Here is a 19,030-nt window from a genome sequence, read left to right as displayed (position 1 = left end):
TGCCGGCGTCGACTGCCTCATACAGTATCTCTCGCCTTTTAGCACTCTACTTGTCCAACTACGCTAAAACTCGCATCGTCCTCGGTGAATCTCGATCTGCGCTCCACGCGCCTGTTGCTTGCCGTGGTCTCTTCCTAAACATTTTTTATGCAGTAGCTTTCTCCTTCCCCTCACTCACTCCGGTCCAACCTGTCCGTCTTGTGCCGTCCTTTCTTTCCCCCTCTCTATCTCTCTCTCTTGTCTTTCCATCGTAATTGGCAAGGCCTTTACCGGCTTCTCCACAAAACGTTGCATCGATTTCTTCGTCACGACCACGGGGAACCCTATATTGGCTGTGCCGACCCTTAGCCTACCTATCCGGCCTGGACTGTAACCCTCCTATTTACTTACCGTTGTCGTCCACCTCATCCTGCCCTAACCTATTCGCCTCTTCTTCACCTTTGCCTTCTTTGCCTCTCTTTGGCCGGTCGTTGCTTCCCCGGCCTCTCTTTCTCTCCATCTCCCGCTACCGCAACCCGAAACGGCTCCTGCGTGAACAGCGGTAACAGCCCCCTATCCACTTCTCACCCTTTCGACTTGCTCCCTTTTGCTTCTCTATGGCGCTGTAAGACGCGATCGTACAAGGAGGCGGGCTGCATCTTTCATTCCGACCGGACAATGTTTCCCTCTCTGCTGCGACCCAAGCAGAGCAATCGCAGCCGTCGTATCGACCGTTTCCATGATAGGCAATCGCCTTCCCCCGGCCCTGCCTATCGCCACTACGTCGGCGAACCCCCGAGACGCGCCACAGGAGACTTTACCGAGGGGGAAGATGACCAAGAGGAGGAGGACGAGGAGGATGATGGCCTGGGCCATTCTGGGGACGACAATGAACATGTAGACGACGAGGATCTTAGCCGCCGCTCCATGCCCGTTCTTCCTCTCTTCTCGTCAACATACCTTGGTACGGACAGCCCATCTGGCCTCCTATGACTGCGCCCATTCTCCTATAGGCAAAAGCTGACACCGGTTTCTAGACTCCCTGCCCATATACAGCATTACCCACGCGATTCGCATCATTGTCCAGGCCCGAACCGAAACGACGTTAACATGGGATCAAATACGCTCCCCCCAGGTATCCCAGTTCCTGGTCAAGCCCATGCAGCAGCAGATCAGGACTCAGCAGTTCAACCGCGCCACCCTGTACTGTCTTATGGCCAACTGTCTGCAGTTCAACAAAGAGGGCCATATGTACCCAGGCAATGCTGGTATCAGTTATACGAGGGCTTTGGTCTGCGAACTCCTCGCGCTCAAGCTCCTCAAGGAATACAATACCCGCGAGCTCATCGACGCCCTCTCGTACGACTTCTACCCCCTCCAGGGGCTTCCCGGCGCCCAGCCTGCCATCACTCCCAAGGCCGACCCGAGAAACAAGGCGCGCCTCACCGCGTCACGAACCTCTACACTCGAAGTCGCCATCCGCGCCTCCGCCAAGCACTTCTTGGCCCATCCTTTGGTCGTGCAACAGCTCGAGGCTATCTGGAACGGTGCCATTAGCTTCTATTCGTCCGCAGACAGCTTGCATCGCGAGCCACCTCCTTCGCCTACTGGCATCAGGCCTGATGCGAGAACGCCACTGCTAGGCGGGCACAACCAGAAGGAGGGGCAGCAGCAGTCGGCTCCTGGGCGGCGGAGTGTCATTCTTTATGATCCTCGCCAGGCCTCTCTGTTCAAGCTGTCGCGTCTCCGTGTGCCACGCTATAGGTTCTTTCTCTCGACCATGTCGCTACTCGTCCTCATCGGCCTGTTCCTTGCGGTTCTTGCTCAACGTTCGGCCCGCATTAGCTCGCTGGAATTGATATTTTGGTTTTGGAGTGCCGGGTTCATGCTGGATGAGCTGGTCGGATTCAACGAACAGGGTTTCTCGCTCTACATCATGAGCTTCTGGAACGCTTTCGATCTGGGGATCCTGCTGTTGTTGATCGTCTACTACTTCATGCGTGTCTACGGGGTATTCCTCGTAAACGCAAAGCACTGGAATGACTCTGCTTACGATGTTCTCGCGGCGAATGCCATCTTGCTGCTTCCCCGTATCTTCAGTGTGCTGGATCATTACCAGTACTTCTCTCAGCTGCTCATCGCCTTCCGCTTGATGGCGGTTGACCTCGCAGCCGTTTGCATTCTGATTCTTATTTGCTGCAGTGGTTTCTTTGTTTTCTTCACCCTTGCTGATATCAACAATGACGCGGGCGACATCGCCTTCAGGATCTTCCAGATCTTGATGGGCTTTACTCCAGCTGCTTGGGAGGTTTGGCCAGGGTATAACTGGCTCGAGAGGGGCCTGATGGCCTTTTTCTTGATCCTTTGTCACTTCGTCATCGTGTAGGCCTGTCCCGTCTCCTGAAAACAGCCATCTTTTGCTGACCAACCCAGCACCATCCTCATCACGGTCTTGACAAATTCTTTCATGAAGATTGCCTCCAATGCTAGGGAGGAACATCAGTAAGTTGATCCCGAATTTCTCTGCAATCACTCTGCTCACGTAACCAGATTCCTCTTTGCCATCAATACCATCTCCATGGTCAAGAACGATGCTCTTTTCTCATACGTTGCGCCGGGAAACATCTTCGCATGGCTCCTCATGCCCATGCGATATTGCATGCCCCTGAAACAGTTTGTAAAGCTGAACAGGACCATCATCAAAGTGACACATTTCCCTCTTCTGTTCTGCATCTTTTTGTACGAGAAGTACTGGCTCGCTCCGTCCATGTACGAGCCTACGGATTTAGTCGAAAATCATCACCACCACGGACGGGATAGGACCATCTCCTTCGCAGACCCGGCGAGCCGGCCTGCTTTGTTCAGCCCCAACATCCGGGTCCGCGAAGAATCGGTCGCTGGGTACCAGAAGGATCATGCTCTTGAAGAGGTCTTCCGGCGAGGCCCCGGTTTTGCTACTCTGCGCAATCAGCGACGCAACGAGAGGAAGAAAACCCAGCACGCGGTCCGGAACTGGATGGATCGGAACGACGAAGCCAGCGCTTCTCCGCAACTCTCCCAGTGGCCAAATCTGGATGGCAGCCAGGGCGTTCGACCGGATTGGCTTAGGAGGCTGAGCCTGTCGAGGGAGCTTAGGACGCGCCGGTCACGTCAGATGTCAGATGTCAGATCAGCGGCTAGCGACCCAGCAGATCTTATCTCGCAGCCTGCCATCGGGTCTTTCTTCAGGGGTATAGCCGCGGCCACCAAAGCCAAAGATGAGGAGAGCCAGCAAACGGACGCCGACGGGGATGACGAGCTCGTCACAAACGACGAGGAAGAGGAAGAAGACATGGCGACGAATGCAGACGACAGTCGTCATGGCCCAGTCATCCACCAAACCTCAATTGACGACTACTTCAACACGACGCCTTCGATGAAGCGATTCGTTCCACCCACTCCGTCGTCATTGGGCTCAAGTGGAAGACCGTCCGTAGCGGCCACTCCTCGCTCTGCGCGTCGTGTGCCACACAGCCGGACGATGTCAACCAACACCATCCTATACGCACCGCAGGAGCTGCGACGGCCGCCTAGCTCGTCGACTCATTCGCCCGATCCACCGCCGACCCGTGCACGTGTGCAGAATGGGCGTCCTGCGGTAGTTGAACCGGCTGTGGCTAGTGGCCACCGCTCGCCGCGCCGGCAGACTTACGTGACAACCACGAAGCCCCGTCCCATCCTGCCGCCTCGAGACGCGGCGCAGACGGCGCCAAACCGCGCTGGTCTGGTAAGCGTCGACCAGCGACTCCGCCCAAATCCTCTTAGACGGCTGTCTTCGGTTGATCTGAGCGTCTTATCGGATAACATCGTACCCGACGACCCGAATGGGGGTGGGATATCTTCAAGTTTCCAAACACAGATGGCTATGGCTTTGATGAAGGATGCACGACTGGGCGGGGCAGGAAGGGGCACGGATTCCGGGGACAGCAATCGAATGAGCAAGCTTGTCTTGGCACGGATGAAGACCCTGGAAGAGAGTTTTGCAGACGTTGCCAAGGAGCTGCGCGAGCTCAAGACCACGTCAAGCTCGACTGCTCCCACCACTAGGCGCAACTCTTCGGGCGAAGAGCTGCAGAAGTTGGCAAGCCTGACGAGCGCAGAAGCCACACGGCACAAAGACGGCGGCAGTGAGAGACCCAAGTTGGGGGTGAGAAGGACGACGGGCAAGCGCCCGGCGAGCCGTAAGAGTCTGTTGGACCCCAAGTCGGAAAGGGCAAGGGGCAAGGGCAAGGAGCCGGCGCTCTCTTCAGGCGACGATTCCGACAGTGAGAGCATGTCACCGATTAAGCAGAGCTCGATGTAAAAGGGGAGACGCGTTTTGATTTGCTGGGCATTTTCTTTTCCGGCGCGCTATACCTCGGTCATGGGTTGGTTCAGTGCATCGCATCGTCGGGGCGTTTGGATCCAGGCGGGATTGCGCCTGGAGCATTGTTCTTTTATGCGTTTTTATTGTGTTTTTGCGAAGCATGCCGCACATACATTGTGAGCTGGCCGCGATTGGCATTTGGACATGTAGATGGGAGTGAGTAATGACACTTTGGGGGTGCGTTTAGTTTAGATGGTTACAAAATCTGAATGAATTGACCTGTGGTTCTCATCGCCTGCATGCCCTCCGAGTCTCCTGTATTCCTAGGTACTCGAAAATACTAAAAAGGTCCGTCTCTTCATGCCCCATCCATCACTCGGCGATGCTCTGCGAGTGGGCGCCCTCAAATCGTGGCGTGGGTTCGCTGCGTATTGCCCCCGTGCCCGTGTACATCACCACTTTGTGTTACCTGCACCGGATCACTTCCGTCCCGTAGCCGTTGGGGGTTTTTTTTCTTTTCTTCTTATAGCATATTGTGCCATTTTTGGTCGAGGAAATTGCGGTTCTGGACCGCTGGCGGAGGGTCGTCCCCCCGTCTCTCTCTCTTTCTTTCTTTTTCTTCTCCTCTTTGGGTTCAAGTTTGGCCGATGGTCAGACTTAAATGCCACCCCCGCTCCGGTCGACGCTCACATAGTATGGGTTGCTGGAACACTGGTTCTGCTCGTTCGTCCTCCTCGAGATGGCGGTGTAGCGGAAGCTGGCGGCGACGGCCGTGACGGCGACGGTTGTGAGGATGAGACCCCGGTGGTGGCGGCTGCTGACTGTCAGTGACCGGAGCGCTCTGTAGGAGGGAGAGTGCCAGGGTCGGTTCGGGGTGATGATTGCCGAAGGGGTTCTGGTAATGTTGCACAGCCAAGGGAGGAAGAAGGGGAGGGGTAACGTACATCGCGGGGGGGACGTGGATGTGGGGGAAGGCGACAATGGGCGTTTTTGGTGGCCTTGACGGCATGATGGAGGACTGTATTTGAGTGTTTATTGAGTAGGTATATAGATTCAGGATTATCTGGGGTGTTCTACGATGGAAACAGGCGAAATCTGTGGAAAGTAGTATTACTGTATGGGCTTGAGGATGAGGGGAGGGGGATCGAGTTAAGTACGTGTAGGTGGACGCTTGATGTCCTCGGCGCGTGCCATGGTAGTCCTAGTCCCTCTCCAGATTCTCGGGGGCATTGGCATGTTAGTGTATGTGGAGGAGGGGCAAACATCTCGTTTCTGTTGGGGAAGGATGGGGAAGAGGGCTCTTAGCTTTCGGACTAGTAGGTGAGAGCCGTCTGGATCGGACGATTTGCATCATGACCTAGCTCTAGGCCTCGGCCTACCGCTGCACTATCATGACTAACACGATGAGTAGCCCATACAAACCGTGAGGTGAGACGAGGGATACCCTGGTGAAACTCAAACATGAGGAATAAGAGCGGATGATTGCCGAGCCAAGGGTCTTGTTTTTTATTTTTATGGTGGGGGTAGAAGTAAACTACAAGTAGAATGCAAGTAGAAGCATGGCAGTTGAGGAGGGTCTGGAATGCGGGTATGGTGACGCGGTACTGAGCTACGGTAGATGGAATTAGCGGATTGCTCGCCTGGGAATGAACGCGTGTTTGGGTTGTACATTGTTTTGCCGTGGGCTCATGGGCTGATGATGGGCTGACTGGACAGGAAGATGATTGGGGAAGGAGTGCATGCGTGCAATGCTTCAAGGGTGAGAAGGCGCAGGCTAGCGAGGATAATAGGGACGGGGGATGTTGATGTTGGCTTGAGGTGGGGCCAGTGTATGCAAGTTGCATGCAGGCGAGTTGGAGAGCGAGCGCATGTACCACTAAACTACCAATATCCGTATGTTGGTTGGAATTGGGCGACGTTTCAGCTGGCAGGAAGCAAGGGAGAAAGCTCTGGATATCGGGACGAGAAGAACCAAGGTTGGGAGCTTGGGCCCGGGGACATGCGGGGGAGCTACGATACGTAGTGGGCCCGGGCTTACAGAGTGAGTACCTTAACTAGGTAGTTTGCCGACCTAAATTTTAATGGTATCTTGGGTCGGCAAGGTAAGTTTGCTGGGGCTTGGTCTCTGAGAATTATTTTCTTGCAGAGTATTCGTTTTTGTTTGAACCGCAGGACATGCTTTCCTGGGGGATGGCTTCCCAAACAGCCAGGCGGTCAGATCGGTTGTGTCAGGGCCGAACAAGTTTTTACTCCAAGACTGTGCCTATATCCTGAATGAGTGCAATATGGAGCAGGGCAATGAACATGTCCATTAACCGACACTACCTACCTAGGAACCTTGCCTCGAACTCCGATCGTGACGCGGTTGACTGCAGTGCCGAGCTTTCCAACAGAGCCCGAACGGGACGGAGTCGGTGCTGGCGCCGGGCTTCGGCTTCCCTAACCGCCAAGTCTCTGGGGAGCATCGCCTGCTAACTTCAGATACCTACCTAGGTATATAGCTAAGTTAGATAATGCATGGAGACAGCAATCCATCACAGTAGCGATCCTTTCTGCTGCCGACATTGCGCAAGCTATGGAAGAGCCGAACTGGTCTCGTTCTCGAAGCGGGTTTTGTAGGCGCGCCCCTTGCTGACTCTTGTCCCAGTCCGCCCGATGATTGAAGACGGACCGGTTCGCATATGGGCGTACCCGCTGATCCACTATTTGCTTTCTGAGCGGGTAGTCTGGCACGCAGGCAGCAGCAAGGGCCTGAACATTTGTACCGTAACGTCTCGATTTCTCCGCTATTATTATACCTACGAGCCTGGAGCCAAATACACGAAAGCCGACTTGTTCTGGCCAAGATCGACTTTCAGAGATCATGATCATGCCCGTGGGTACCCGATCCCCCACATCCGTAGCATCTTGACCGCACATGCTGCCTGGCTTCTTGGCTTCACTTCTCGGACCCGTGACAAATACAAGACGGACAAGACTGCCGTCTTTCGGCATTCGCTCAGTGCACGGCCAGGCTGCTTCAAATGACGATGCCTGGCTCGTGCTCATGTTGTCTACAAAGACAATTTGGCATCTTGGCTCAAGGTGAGATTGGAGTGACTGCAAATAGCTCTGGCGGCAAAGGCTTCATTGAGCGGCGTAGCTGCGACGGCCACAGATGAATCAGAACACTTGCCATCCCTTGAGGCAGCTGGTCAGCCGCAGGTCACGGGCTGTCTTCCAACCGCATTTCTGTCCACCCTCCGCGGTGCATTGCATTTTGCGCCCAGCTAACATGCCCCATTACCCAACTTCCCCTCTCCATTCTAGCTTCACACCTCGTTTCTTGACTTCTTATCCCGTCGCATTTCCATGCACTTCGGGGGGTATTCACCTCGCTTTTCTGGATGATCAATTGCACAACAGGACGAGCGACACCTGATTCTGCCATTCTCACTGCCACCTTTCTCACAGGTTGGAGATTTTGAATAGCGACCTTGGCACGCCGACACACGGGTTCTTGGTGGGGTCTGGGCAGTTCCTAATTGACATCTGACTCCTCGAGGCCTTGCTGCCTAGGAAGGCTTCGCCACCCTCTGATCACCACCACATTCATCTTTCGGTACCCGACTCGCAACCTGACGTGTCTGCCAGCGAGAGCTCATGTGCGACAATTCTGGTCTTGACAACGCCGCTCTCGGTCCAAGTCCTTCCAGCCGCCCCGAAGCCTCACTTTGTTCGCCTACATCTTCACCACCAACCACACGTTGACCACCATCGCTGCGTCTGGCCTTCGTCTTCAGAAGCAACCAAGCTGGAAGGCTCTTGCAGTACCATCCCACAGCAGGCTCCGTAGCATCTCACACTCCGTCATCAAATCATGGACACTCAACAAGACGACATAATAAATCTTCCCTTGGGGTGGGAAGAGGCTCTAGAGGACGAGCCTGCTTCTGAGCAACACTACTCCACGCCGACAGGAGGAAACAGCCTCGAAAACATTGACATCACTGAGCCCGCCGTTCCTGTGCCAGCAATGAGAGCCGTCGCGTACACAGATTTGCAGACTCCCCGGCACGACATGACGTACAACGAGGAACGCCGCTACTCCCAGTTTATCCTACACGACATCCAGGGCGAACTCTACGAAGGAGATACACTGGTGTTCGTTGACTTCTCTACTCACTCCGAACCATCAGCTGGCATCGACTGCTACTTGTATGCTTGGAACTCGGTTCATTTTCGTATGCACTCTCAGAAGCTCCTGGACACCGGCTCCTCCAAATTCTCTGAGATGCTTAACCCGACGTACCAGTTTCGTGTGCAGCGTCGACGAAAGCTTGTCAACAAACTCCCCGAGGGTGTCAAGTATGTTCTGGACCTCACTCCCCCCTCCGAGGGTGACGAACTCGTTTTTCAAATGACTGAGGTATCGTTGACCCCAGGCATCATCAAATGGTGGACCGCTCACGACAAGCACGGTATTGACGCCAATGTTGTTTCCGGTCACGACGATGTTTGTTCTTGCTGGAGAGAAATGGTTCCCAAAATGGTTGACGATCCCGACATTGCCGATGGAAAGAATTCAGCAACCGACGCTGACCATAACCAGAAGCAAAAGACGGATCTTGCCGTTTACGACGTCTTCGGACTGAATCCTGACCTGGATAAAGGCACCAAACAGGCCAATTCGCAGAACTTCCAACTCGATATTAAGCCCCATTATACGAGGCCCAAACATGCATCGAATACCGGTCTAGCCGCCAAGGTATTAGAGAAGAAGTCCGAGGGCGACTTCACCTCCGAGCTGGGCCCTACCTACCGCCAGATACCGGACTACTGCCCGGTCCGCCATCGCGTCGACATCCTCCGTCTCATGTGTCTCATCGCGGGCAAACGGGTCATTATCGATTCCGCGCCTCTGGCATGGACTCTGGTGGCTGTAGCGAAGATTTTCGACTGCACGAGCGTGCTTGTGAGTACATTTGTCTACCCTATGCTCATGACAGCAGCGTCCGTATTGACGCCACTTCCAGCGCGACCCCGTTCTCCAGTGGATTATGAGCCCCAACAATACGGTCTTCATCGAGGTCTTGCCCGAGGAAAGCCTCCAAATGGGCGTGGCTCTGAGACTGGACCAAATCACGCGCTCCGCCTTTCGGATCTTGGTGAACGAGCTGGCTCTCGAGGAGGCCGCTAGGCCGAATGGCACACCCAAGGCGGCCGCGTACACTGTCTTTGGTCGCAGGCGTCACGACCCTGGTGATGATCTGAATAACCTCATCCAGCATGCGGCCCGGGCCATGGTAGAGCGCGTGTCGGGGTTGGTTAATCGGTTGGTCAGCGAGACGATATTTGATGACATGCAAAATCCCGAATGGCTGCGGTTGCAGAACCTCATCGGCATGCTCTCCAACTACCCCGACGACAAGTCTATCCGGTCGGCCAAATATCACGCGCTCAGCTTGGCTAAGTTTTTGAGAAACACATGGAACGACATTGTGGTCCACAACTTGCTCCATAAGCCCCTCGACTCTCTTTTATCGAGAAAAGCCGACGACCACCGCGCCACTTACGTGGATGTTCGGCACTTCGTCCCTCTTGAGGTTGTGTACTACCGGTTCAACAATGTGCAAAAAGCTCTGTGCTCATTCGTGTACGAGGCTGTCGGCGTCGAGTGGTCCAGCATTGCCTGCGTTTTCTCCATAGGCCCTCAGCGTCGCCGCTTTCAAATTATGGTAAATGATTTGAGGATTGCGCTCGAGAAGCTTGTGAGAAATCACACCGAGTTGGGTCAGGACCCAGCCTGCAGAGAGCTGCTCAATTTGCCGCAGACAGTCTTTGATGACATTAGCGCGAAAAGATTTTCCAGCACCATCTACGACAGCCCGCAGGCGGCATTCGACGACATAGCTTTTGAAGTGTCCATCCACGATTTCCTTGTGCCCTTCCACCAGGAGTGTAACCGTGCCGACTTTGAAATTAAGATGGAGGTGACGCCACACCTGTTACTCAACCTACACCATAACGAACTGAAGTTCCTACCGCTCTGGGCCGGCGGAAACGATGACGGAAGCGGCGGGGTTTTCGAGGACTCCCTACCGCCAGCCGATTATGGACCGGCTGGCCCGGGCCCGGTCTATCACACCGGCGTCACGATCCCCTCGGACGCTTCCAGCACATCAGGCTCGATCAGCAGCGTGCTAGGGCATCTTCGTTTGGAAGGAGGGAGTACCATCGGTCCCGGCAGCATCGACGTACAGGACGGCATCTCGACCGTCCTCAACCCGGCGAAGGTGGTGGCCGATGACCGGTCAATCCGCACGGAATCGTTCACGGATGGAGAGTCCGAGTATGGCAACGCGAGGTACGCCGTGCCCGCCGATGGCCAGTCCATTGCCGACGCGTTCAGCGCCGCGGTCCTCGACGAAGCTCCCGACCAGTCGAATTCCGGTGCCAGCGTCAACTTCGAGGAGGAGAACGACGACACGAACGAGGCCATGACGGAAGTTGATCCTGACGAGAGCCGCTCCCGGGAGGAGACCCCAGAGTATGTCGTGGCAAGCTCCGAGGCGCGGGACATGGCGCCTGGTGGCGGTCGGTCCTCAACTGCACCCTCTGTCGAGGGTGCGACATCCTCTTCTCTTTTCTTCGACGACGACGACGACGACCTGGTCATGGTCTAGACAGTTGGACGAGCAGCGGGGAAGAGGAACTGGAAGAGGGCAGCAACAACATGGCGGGCGAATATTGTCTTCCTGGTGTCCCGGGAGGGGTTAACGATTCGCACTGCAGACGAGTATGGGTAACAAGTCCATGGGGACAGTAAGAGGACAAGGGAAAAGGGGGCTGTCCTCGAAGGCACACAGCCAATAATAGGTTGTTGGCAATAAACGAGACCAGACAATCTTCCAAATGTAGCATGTGTTCATCGTGCTGTATCGAGTACAGGGGTGCCGCAAAACCCATCCCTTGTGGACATCATGCACACGCCCTATGATGTCGCAACGTGGTATTCTCCCTCCTTTTCTTTTCTTGTCTTTTTTTCTTTCTTTCTTTGTCTCTAATCGTGAAATACCGCCATCATGTTTTTCCATCTGGCTACACAGAAACCCATCTCTGGGCCTAATCACTGGGCTCAACCTCTGTTCAGCGTGTTGCCCGAGCCCTTGGGGTTCGCTTCGACAAATTCATCCCATGCTCTTGCCTTCATCGTCTCCTCATCCGCCTTGTCAAAATCGTCTTCGTTCGGCTCCGGCCGATGCCAGCTTGCGTCACCGCCACCCTCGATTATGCCTCCCCGCTCACGCTCCACCTCGAGGTACTCGTCAATGCTCATCGTCGGCAGGTTGTGGCCCGGCCGGAACACGTCCGCGGTCATCTGCGCCCGGTTTCCAACGAGTGTGAAGGGCTGCAGCGGCTTGCCGTCCTTGGACAATATCGGACCTCCCCGCTGACCGAATAGGCTTTGCAGCCGGCGCGGGGCCTCGAGACGCTCGCTGTAGCCGTCCGAGCCACGCTCCGCCGCGCGGCGTCGCTCATCCTCCTCCACGGACGTCTGGGACGGCATCAAGGGCACGGAGGCCTGGGCTAGAACCTCGAGCTCGCGGTTGATGCCTTCCAGGCCCTGAAAAGCCATGTGCGCCGCATACGCAATGTGGGCGAGGTGAAGGTCGCGGACAACCTCGTCATCACCGTCCTCGTTCTGGTACCGCGGGTTCCGCCGCAGCGTGTCAAGCCGCTCGCGGAGGGCGCGCTCGGATTTGAAGTTTGCGATCTTGGCCTCGCGGCGCTTGGCCGGGTCGTTGGTGCCGAGGGTCGTGAAGGCGAGGGGCTCGTCGGTATATTGGTTGTAGAGGGTCTTTTGCTGCGGGGAGAGCAGGTCGTAGGAGTCGAGGGACCCGAGGAAGGTCTCATAGGACTCGCGGGCGCGTTCGAGGGCGACGCGCCGCTCGATGGGGCGGCGCGAGGGAAGCTTCTGGTGCAGCTCGGCAAGGTGGGCGGTGATGAGGAGGTAGGCGAGGGAGGTGGTGGAGAGGTCCTCTAGGGACTCGTTTGGGGAGAAGAGGGCGGCGCGGGAGACGAGGTCGAGGCAGGTCTCGTACTCGGAGATTGCGTTGCGGAGGTCGTCAAGGAAGGTTGGCGAGGAGGCCTCGTACGAGTTCTCGAGGACGAGGCGCTTCCTTTCAGCCGAGGCGAAGACGGACTTGAGAGTTTGGGGTTTGTCTTCGTCGACCATGGCTGCGGCAGTTCGGTTTTTGGCGTAGTGCGTGTCGTTCAAAGGGGAGGTGTCCAGGTGGGGAGTATCGTCTGTGAGAGGTGGAGGGGTGAAGGGGGGATGGCGACGTTATGAGCCTCGCGCCAGACGGGAGGGGGCAACGTTGTGACTAGCAAATGTCGTGAAAGCTGTAGTGGCGATCAGGGTATCTAAATGTGTTGACGTTTGATTCTTGTGGGGGTTGTACTTCGTCTGTTACCACTACCTGCACAAGTGAAAGGGACGCTAAACATTTCCTTGGTGGCGATTTGCGCCGCTCGGCAGGGTCTTTATCTTATCTAAATTAGAGGGAGCTGGGTTGGATGGAGGTGGGGTGGCGACAGGGGTCCAGACCAGCAGAGCTCTATGCTGTACATACGTCGCGGAAATTGACGAGATGACTTCACCCTGGCAATCGTCACCGCTTTCTTCCTCGTTACTACAACTGAGCCCAACTCCCTTCCCATCAGAATTTATCACTACTTGTTGGGCTGTATTGGCGTATTTACTTTGCAGTGTTCAATTTTTCAGAAGGAAAATCGGAGTATTTGCTACATATATCCAATATCTAACCTCTGAGCTAGCTAGCTACCCTTGAAACTACCGTGCCCTGAATGCCCTGCCCCAAGAAAAAAAGCAGTCGGCGAGGCCGCTCGTCCTGTCTTGCTGAAGAAGCTGTCTCAAGTTGAGAGAACAATACACATGTGATGCAAATAGTTAGTGGAGCCACTTCACGAAGAACGTAAAGCCAACTCGGCATTCACTGGGATCCCTCTTCTTCCGCTCCTTTACCAATGCATCACGATCATCATGTGTCTGAACATATATGTACATTCGGATGGTGGGAGATTCATTCTTGCCGACATGTCCTAATAGTGGTCTGATGATTGGAAAAAAGGACTTGGGGACAGTGTTTTGGGGCAGGAGGCCCCGGCAACTTCACTGTTTGGATGTTTTTGTTTGCTCCTGCCTTGTGCGGCTTCCCGTTGCCATTGTCGTATCCATATCCATACCCATATCCATATCCATATCGAGAGAAGGCACGCTTGGAACATTCTGCGTCCTTGCGGCCTGCGTTTCCACTAGGTGCCTCCTCTGAACGGATACAAAATCCTTTCTCGCCCTCCGACACTCAGTCCTGTACTGCCTCTCATTTTCCTTGGTGCGTCTATGGCCACAATCTAGGATATAGAGTACCGAGGAATAATCTCTCCCAGAAAGATAGTAATCCTTCACCTATACCCCCTCCCCCCTCTCATTCCTTCCCACACTTCAAGAACTCGAGCAACTCGCTACAGTTCTTTTCCAACTCCTCAACGCTCTTTCTCACTCGTCCATCCCCCTTGTATGGGCCTCAACTCATACCCCTCTCTCGGACATAGAGCCTCAAATTTCGACAAGATACCATTCAAGCATAGGTACTCAGTTCCATGCATTGAATGGGCCCGGTACACAAACTCTTCTTCCAGATATGGACGCTTGCAAGGCCCAGAGCGTCGACAACTCATTCTCTACGCCTACTTATCTCGTTGATTTCGAGGTAAGCTTAGGGCCGCGTCTTTTGGAACACTCTATGACCTCAAAGCCTTCTACACAGGATGTGATGACCTCAAACATGAAGGAATATTCTCCCGTGTCCCTCTCGGTGGCTTCCCCGCGCCAGAGCCCGGTTTCCGACGCCAACTTCGAAAATCAGGACGAAGACGGAGAGGATCGCGGTCTTGTTGAAGACGAAGACGAATACCTCCGCTGGAGTTTGAATCCAGAGCGACCCCGCAAAATATCAGAGAAAAAGCGGCGTGATTATGCAAAGTTCCAATCCTGGATCGAGTCGAACCAAGACAAGGTGCTGGAAGCAGGCCCTAAGGCGTCTAAGGAGCCGAACTTCGGATCCGCTGCGCACCTACTGAAGCAGGAGAACGAAAGGTTCAGAATCATCCAGACTCCGCGTGAATATCAAATCGAGCTCTTTGAGAGAGCCAAGAGCAAAAACACCATCGTGGTCTTGGATACTGGATCTGGCAAGACCTTGATTGCTGCTTTGCTGCTTCGCCACATTCTCGAGAAGGAGATTGAAGACCGCGCGACTGGACAGAAAAAACGCATTGCCTTCTTTCTAGCGAGTGACTCGGTCCCATTTTGATTACGCTCAACTAACGGTCTATACAGGTGGACAAGGTATCTCTTGTATTCCAGCAGCATGCCGTTCTCGACTGTAACTTGGAGCACCCAGTCGCCCGCTTCTGCGGTGACATGGTCGACGAAATGTGGTCCCGTGAGTTTTGGGCTCAGCAATTCGAAGACAACATGGTCATCGTCTGCACCGCGGCCATTTTTCAGAAATGCTTGACACACTCATACATCCGCATGGAGCAGATCAACCTCCTCATCTTTGACGAAGCTCATCATACCAAGAAGAACCACCCTTACGCTCGTATCATCAAGGATTTCTACATAAAGGAGCCTGATGTAAACAAGCGACCGAGGATCCTCGGTATGACGGCTTCTCCCGTCGACGCTCAGACTGACATCAAGATTGCTACCGCCCAGCTTGAGTGCCTTCTTCATAGCGAGATCGCAACAGTGTCTGAGGAGTCACTCTCTAGGGATTCACATATTCGAAAGATTACGGAAAGGGAAATCCATTACAGCAGTCTCCCTATGCCTTACGAGACAGAGTTATACCAGAAGATCAACGCCCTCGTGGGTCGCAACCAGCACTTCAGCAAAGAGCTATGTTTTGCAAAGGCTGCAACATCTTCTCTTGGCCCTTGGGCGGCGGATCGTTTCTGGCAACTTTTCCTGACAGATGAGACAATTGTCAGGCTGACACAACGAACCGAAATGAGCCATTCTAGCCTTTTCTCCGACGACAGAGAGACTGCGGCAGTTCAGAAACTTCGAGATGTTATCCGGACTCATGAATTCAAACCCGCCACGCCGACTCTGGACCAAGTGTCGATAAAAGTCCTGCGACTGTGGGAAGAGCTCAGACTCCGCTTCACAAGTGAACCGAAATATCGTTGCATTGTCTTCGTGGAAATGAGACTCACGGCCGTACTGCTTGCAGATCTTTTCAAGCAGAATCATATCAAGCTCTCGTGTCTCAACCCGGCAGTACTTGTTGGCAGCCAGTCAGATACGGGACTTGCAAATATGTCATTCAAGCAACAAGTCTTGACAATTCACAGGTTCAGGAATGCAGAGGTCAATTGTCTCTTCGCCACTCAGGTTGCTGAAGAAGGGCTTGATATACCCGACTGCAACCTCATCATGCGATTTGATCTTTACAAGTCGGTGATTCAGTACATCCAATCAAAGGGGCGCGCGAGACGGCAGGACTCAGAGTACATTTCGTTCATTGAGGGCGGCAATGGAAGACAAGCCCGTATGGTGTTGCAGGCTATGTATGATCAGAGCGTGTTGCGCCGCTTCTGCAATGCTCTGCCCGAGGACAAAAAGATCATGGGGTTTGACGTCAAGGCCAGCATTCTCAAGGGAGACTTGCACTACAAATCTTATCTCATTAAGTCCACCGGTGCCGTATTGACGTGGACCTCTAGCCTCGAGGTGCTAGCAAACTTCGCCGCTTCCTTGCGCCAATCCAACGATGAGGTATGCGCCCCGGAGTACGTCGTCATCAATCAGGGACAGACTTTCGTTGCAGAAGTCCAGTTACCGGAAAGGTCTCCGATCATGCATATTGCAGGATTTCCACAAAGTAACAAGCAGGCTGCCCGCTGTTCCGCCGCATTCGAGATGTGCAAGGAACTGATCAAGAAGAAATATATCGATCACAACCTACAACCAGTCTTCACCAGGAAGCTTCCTGCTATGCGAAATGCTCGTCTCGCAGTCAGTTCAAACAAGAGGGCCGAGTACAAAATGAGAACCAAGCCAGACGTCTGGTTTCGCCTTGGTCCTTTCAGCCACCTCTACGTCAACATACTGGTTCTCGCAACACCTGATGCTGTCGGAAGAAACTCAAAGCCGCTGCTACTCCTCACCAGAGAAAAGCTACCCGATATTCCGGCCATTCCTCTGTTCTTTGGAAACGATCAGCAGTCGGAGGCTTTCGTCGTTGCCCTTCCGGCGCCTATCCAAGTCTCGGAAATCGATTCAGAGCTCTTGAAGTCTTTTACCTTCCGCATCTTCAAAGATGTGTTCAGTAAGGAGTACGAGGCACCGATCCAAAAAATTCCTTACTTCCTCGCCCCGACTCGGCGTCACCATTCTGGAGACCTAGCGCGAGCAGACGCTGCGACCTTGATCGACTGGGACCATCTTCGGGACACGAAGGAAAGAGAATATCTAGAATGGGACGACGATGCCGCAGAAGAATTCTTCCAGGATAAACTGGTCATAGATCCTTATGCGGGGTCTCGCAAGTTTTACCTACGAGGAGTTCGTAAGGACATGAAGCCAACGGACCCAGTTCCAGAGGGCGTGCCTGATCCTGGCCACAGGCCCTGGCGTGATCCGGAGGTGGAGAAGAACATCAAGGAGTACAGCGTGAGTCTGTGGATGAAATCTCGAGCGAAAAGGACGTGGCGAGATACCCAGCCTGTCGTTGAGGCCGAAGTGGTATCACTGAAACGAAACCTTCTTGACGACTTTGTGGAGGTCACCACTGAAGAGTCGAAGATCTGCTACGTTATCTTAGAGCCCCTGAGGGTGTCAACTGTAAGTTGGGTATTTCTCAGACGATGTCTTGCAGGGCTAACGTTCGCAGCTCCCCATAGAGACTGTTGTCATGGCCTTCACATTTCCTGCCATCATCCACCGCATTGATGCGGTCTTGATTGCCCTGGATGCGTGTAAGTTTCTGGATCTCGACATCCGCCCAGACCTGGCCCTCGAGGCGGTTACGAAAGACTCAGATAACAGTGACGAGCACGACAAGGACAAGATCAACTTTCAGAGAGGAATGGGAAAGAACTACGAGAGACTGGAGTTCCTCGGCGACTGCTTCCTGAAGATGGCTACGACCATCGCCCTCTTCACTCAAAACCCAGAGGACAACGAATTTGCATACCACGTCGAGCGTATGCTCTTGATATGCAACCAAAACCTCTTCAACAAGGCCGTAGACCGGAACTTACCCGAGTATGTGCGCTCGAAGTCGTTCGATCGCCGCAGCTGGTATCCATCAGGACTACGCCTTGTCCGAGGCAAGGGGGGTTCGCTAAACCATCGGCACGCCCTTGCAGACAAGTCCATTGCCGACGTTTGCGAAGCTCTCATCGGCGCGGCGTACTTGTCTTATGCTGACACAAACAACTTCGACATGGCGATCCGGGCAGTAACCGCTATGGTCAAGAACAAGAATCACCTCATGACCTCGTGGGGAGATTACTACGCCGCCTACACCCCTTCCGCGTGGCAATCTGGACAATCGACCGCCATGCAGAAGGAACTGGCGCGTCAGATCAAGGTGAATTTGGGATACGACTTCAAGTGTCCCGCGCTCCTCCGCAGTGCTTTCAAGCATCCGTCGTATCCCCGGGCCTACGAGAATCTGCCCAACTACCAGCGTCTAGAGTTCCTCGGCGATGCCTTGCTTGACATGGTCTGCGTGGATTTTCTTTTCAAAAAGTTCCCCGACGCCGACCCTCAATGGCTCACAGAGCACAAGACAGCCATGGTCAGCAATCAGTTTCTGGCCTGTCTTTGCGTCCAGCTGGGCCTTCACAAGCACGTCCTGTCCGGCCACGCGTCTCTCCTGAACCAAACCCAGGACTTTGTCAACGTGCTCGAGTGCGCAAAGCAAGACGAGGCGGCTGACGGAACATTCTCGCAGGGTTACTGGATACACGTCAAGCAGGCGCCCAAGTATCTCTCCGACGTTGTCGAGGCCTACATCGGCGCCCTCTTTGTCGACTCGTGCTACGACTACGGCCAAGTTCGCAGCTTTTTCGACGCGCACATCCGACCCTTTTTCACGGACATGGCGCTCTATGACTCCTTCGCCAGCCGTCATCCCGTCACGAACCTCACGCGTATCCTGCAAGACGAATTCGGATGCCAGGAGTGGCGCTTGATGGTGAGTGAAGTTGCGCCGAGCGTCGAAGAGGGCGGAGCTGCCGCCATTACTGGGTCCTATGTCCTCTGTGGCGTCATACTACACGGGCAAATTCACTTCCATGCGGCCGCGGCCAGTGGCCGATATGCCAAGGTTGCGGCTGCGAAGAGAGCGGTCGAGAAACTGGAGGATATGGACGTAGCAGCCTTCAGGAAGGAGTATGAGTGTGACTGCGAGGCTCAGGGGGGGGAGAATACCATTGCGGATCATGGCACCGCCGTATGAAGGAGCGGTCGGATGCTAGGCACATGAGGAGCTTTTAGTGGGAAGGAGAGAGGGGGGAGGGGGTTGCCTGGATAGGGAATGCATGACTTCGGCGGATCAAGGCCGCTCGCTCACTTACCATCGGCCGTAGTGTAGTTCGGCGTCGAGACCAGGACAGGCACAT

At 54.4% G+C, this 19,030-nt stretch overlaps 6 protein-coding genes across 6 annotated transcripts; 3 read left to right on the top strand and 3 right to left on the bottom strand.

The window, feature by feature from the left end:
- Positions 1-657: 657 nt before the first annotated feature.
- Positions 658-4,321, top strand: LY79DRAFT_588059 (integral membrane channel protein; the record flags this gene model as incomplete). Its single annotated transcript, XM_060560861.1, has 4 exons — positions 658-943; positions 1,017-2,361; positions 2,413-2,481; positions 2,530-4,321. 4 exons carry the CDS (start codon positions 658-660, stop codon positions 4,319-4,321), a joined length of 3,492 nt encoding a protein of 1,163 aa, XP_060417237.1.
- Positions 4,322-4,981: 660 nt separating this feature from the next.
- LY79DRAFT_667387 (uncharacterized protein) lies at positions 4,982-5,333 on the bottom strand (the record flags this gene model as incomplete). Its single annotated transcript, XM_060563362.1, has 2 exons — positions 4,982-5,138; positions 5,269-5,333. The coding sequence occupies 2 exons, from the start codon at positions 5,331-5,333 to the stop codon at positions 4,982-4,984; spliced, it is 222 nt and encodes a 73-aa protein (XP_060417236.1).
- A 63-nt stretch (positions 5,334-5,396) lies between these two features.
- Positions 5,397-6,370, bottom strand: LY79DRAFT_62047 (uncharacterized protein). Its single transcript, XM_060562054.1, has one exon. It carries the CDS (start codon positions 6,166-6,168, stop codon positions 5,638-5,640), a length of 531 nt encoding a protein of 176 aa, XP_060417235.1. The 5' UTR covers positions 6,169-6,370; the 3' UTR covers positions 5,397-5,637.
- A 2,014-nt stretch (positions 6,371-8,384) lies between these two features.
- LY79DRAFT_509553 (uncharacterized protein) lies at positions 8,385-10,989 on the top strand (the record flags this gene model as incomplete). The annotated part of the gene is made up of 3 exons (XM_060554063.1): positions 8,385-8,855; positions 8,916-9,278; positions 9,340-10,989. 3 exons carry the CDS (start codon positions 8,385-8,387, stop codon positions 10,987-10,989), a joined length of 2,484 nt encoding a protein of 827 aa, XP_060417234.1.
- Positions 10,990-11,441: 452 nt separating this feature from the next.
- Positions 11,442-12,542, bottom strand: LY79DRAFT_509473 (TAP42-like family protein; the record flags this gene model as incomplete). Its single annotated transcript, XM_060554058.1, has 1 exon — positions 11,442-12,542. The coding sequence occupies one exon, from the start codon at positions 12,540-12,542 to the stop codon at positions 11,442-11,444; it is 1,101 nt and encodes a 366-aa protein (XP_060417233.1).
- Positions 12,543-14,175: 1,633 nt separating this feature from the next.
- LY79DRAFT_588056 (RNase3 domain-containing protein) lies at positions 14,176-18,867 on the top strand (the record flags this gene model as incomplete). Its single annotated transcript, XM_060560860.1, has 3 exons — positions 14,176-14,679; positions 14,730-17,243; positions 17,293-18,867. The coding sequence occupies 3 exons, from the start codon at positions 14,176-14,178 to the stop codon at positions 18,865-18,867; spliced, it is 4,593 nt and encodes a 1,530-aa protein (XP_060417232.1).
- Positions 18,868-19,030: the final 163 nt, after the last annotated feature.

Source organism: Colletotrichum navitas (assembly GCF_030913465.1).
Source record: "Colletotrichum navitas strain CBS 125086 chromosome Unknown LY79scaffold_12, whole genome shotgun sequence".
NCBI lineage: Eukaryota > Fungi > Ascomycota > Sordariomycetes > Glomerellales > Glomerellaceae > Colletotrichum > Colletotrichum navitas.
The sequence above is the reverse complement of the archived record's forward strand: the minus strand, read 5'-3'. Positions and strand labels throughout refer to the sequence as shown.

What these genes read in the sequence shown, in the direction of transcription:
- LY79DRAFT_62047 (XM_060562054.1), bottom strand. Translation starts at nt 6,168, where the DNA reads ATGCAACTTGCATACACTGGCCCCACCTCAAGCCAACATCAACATCCC.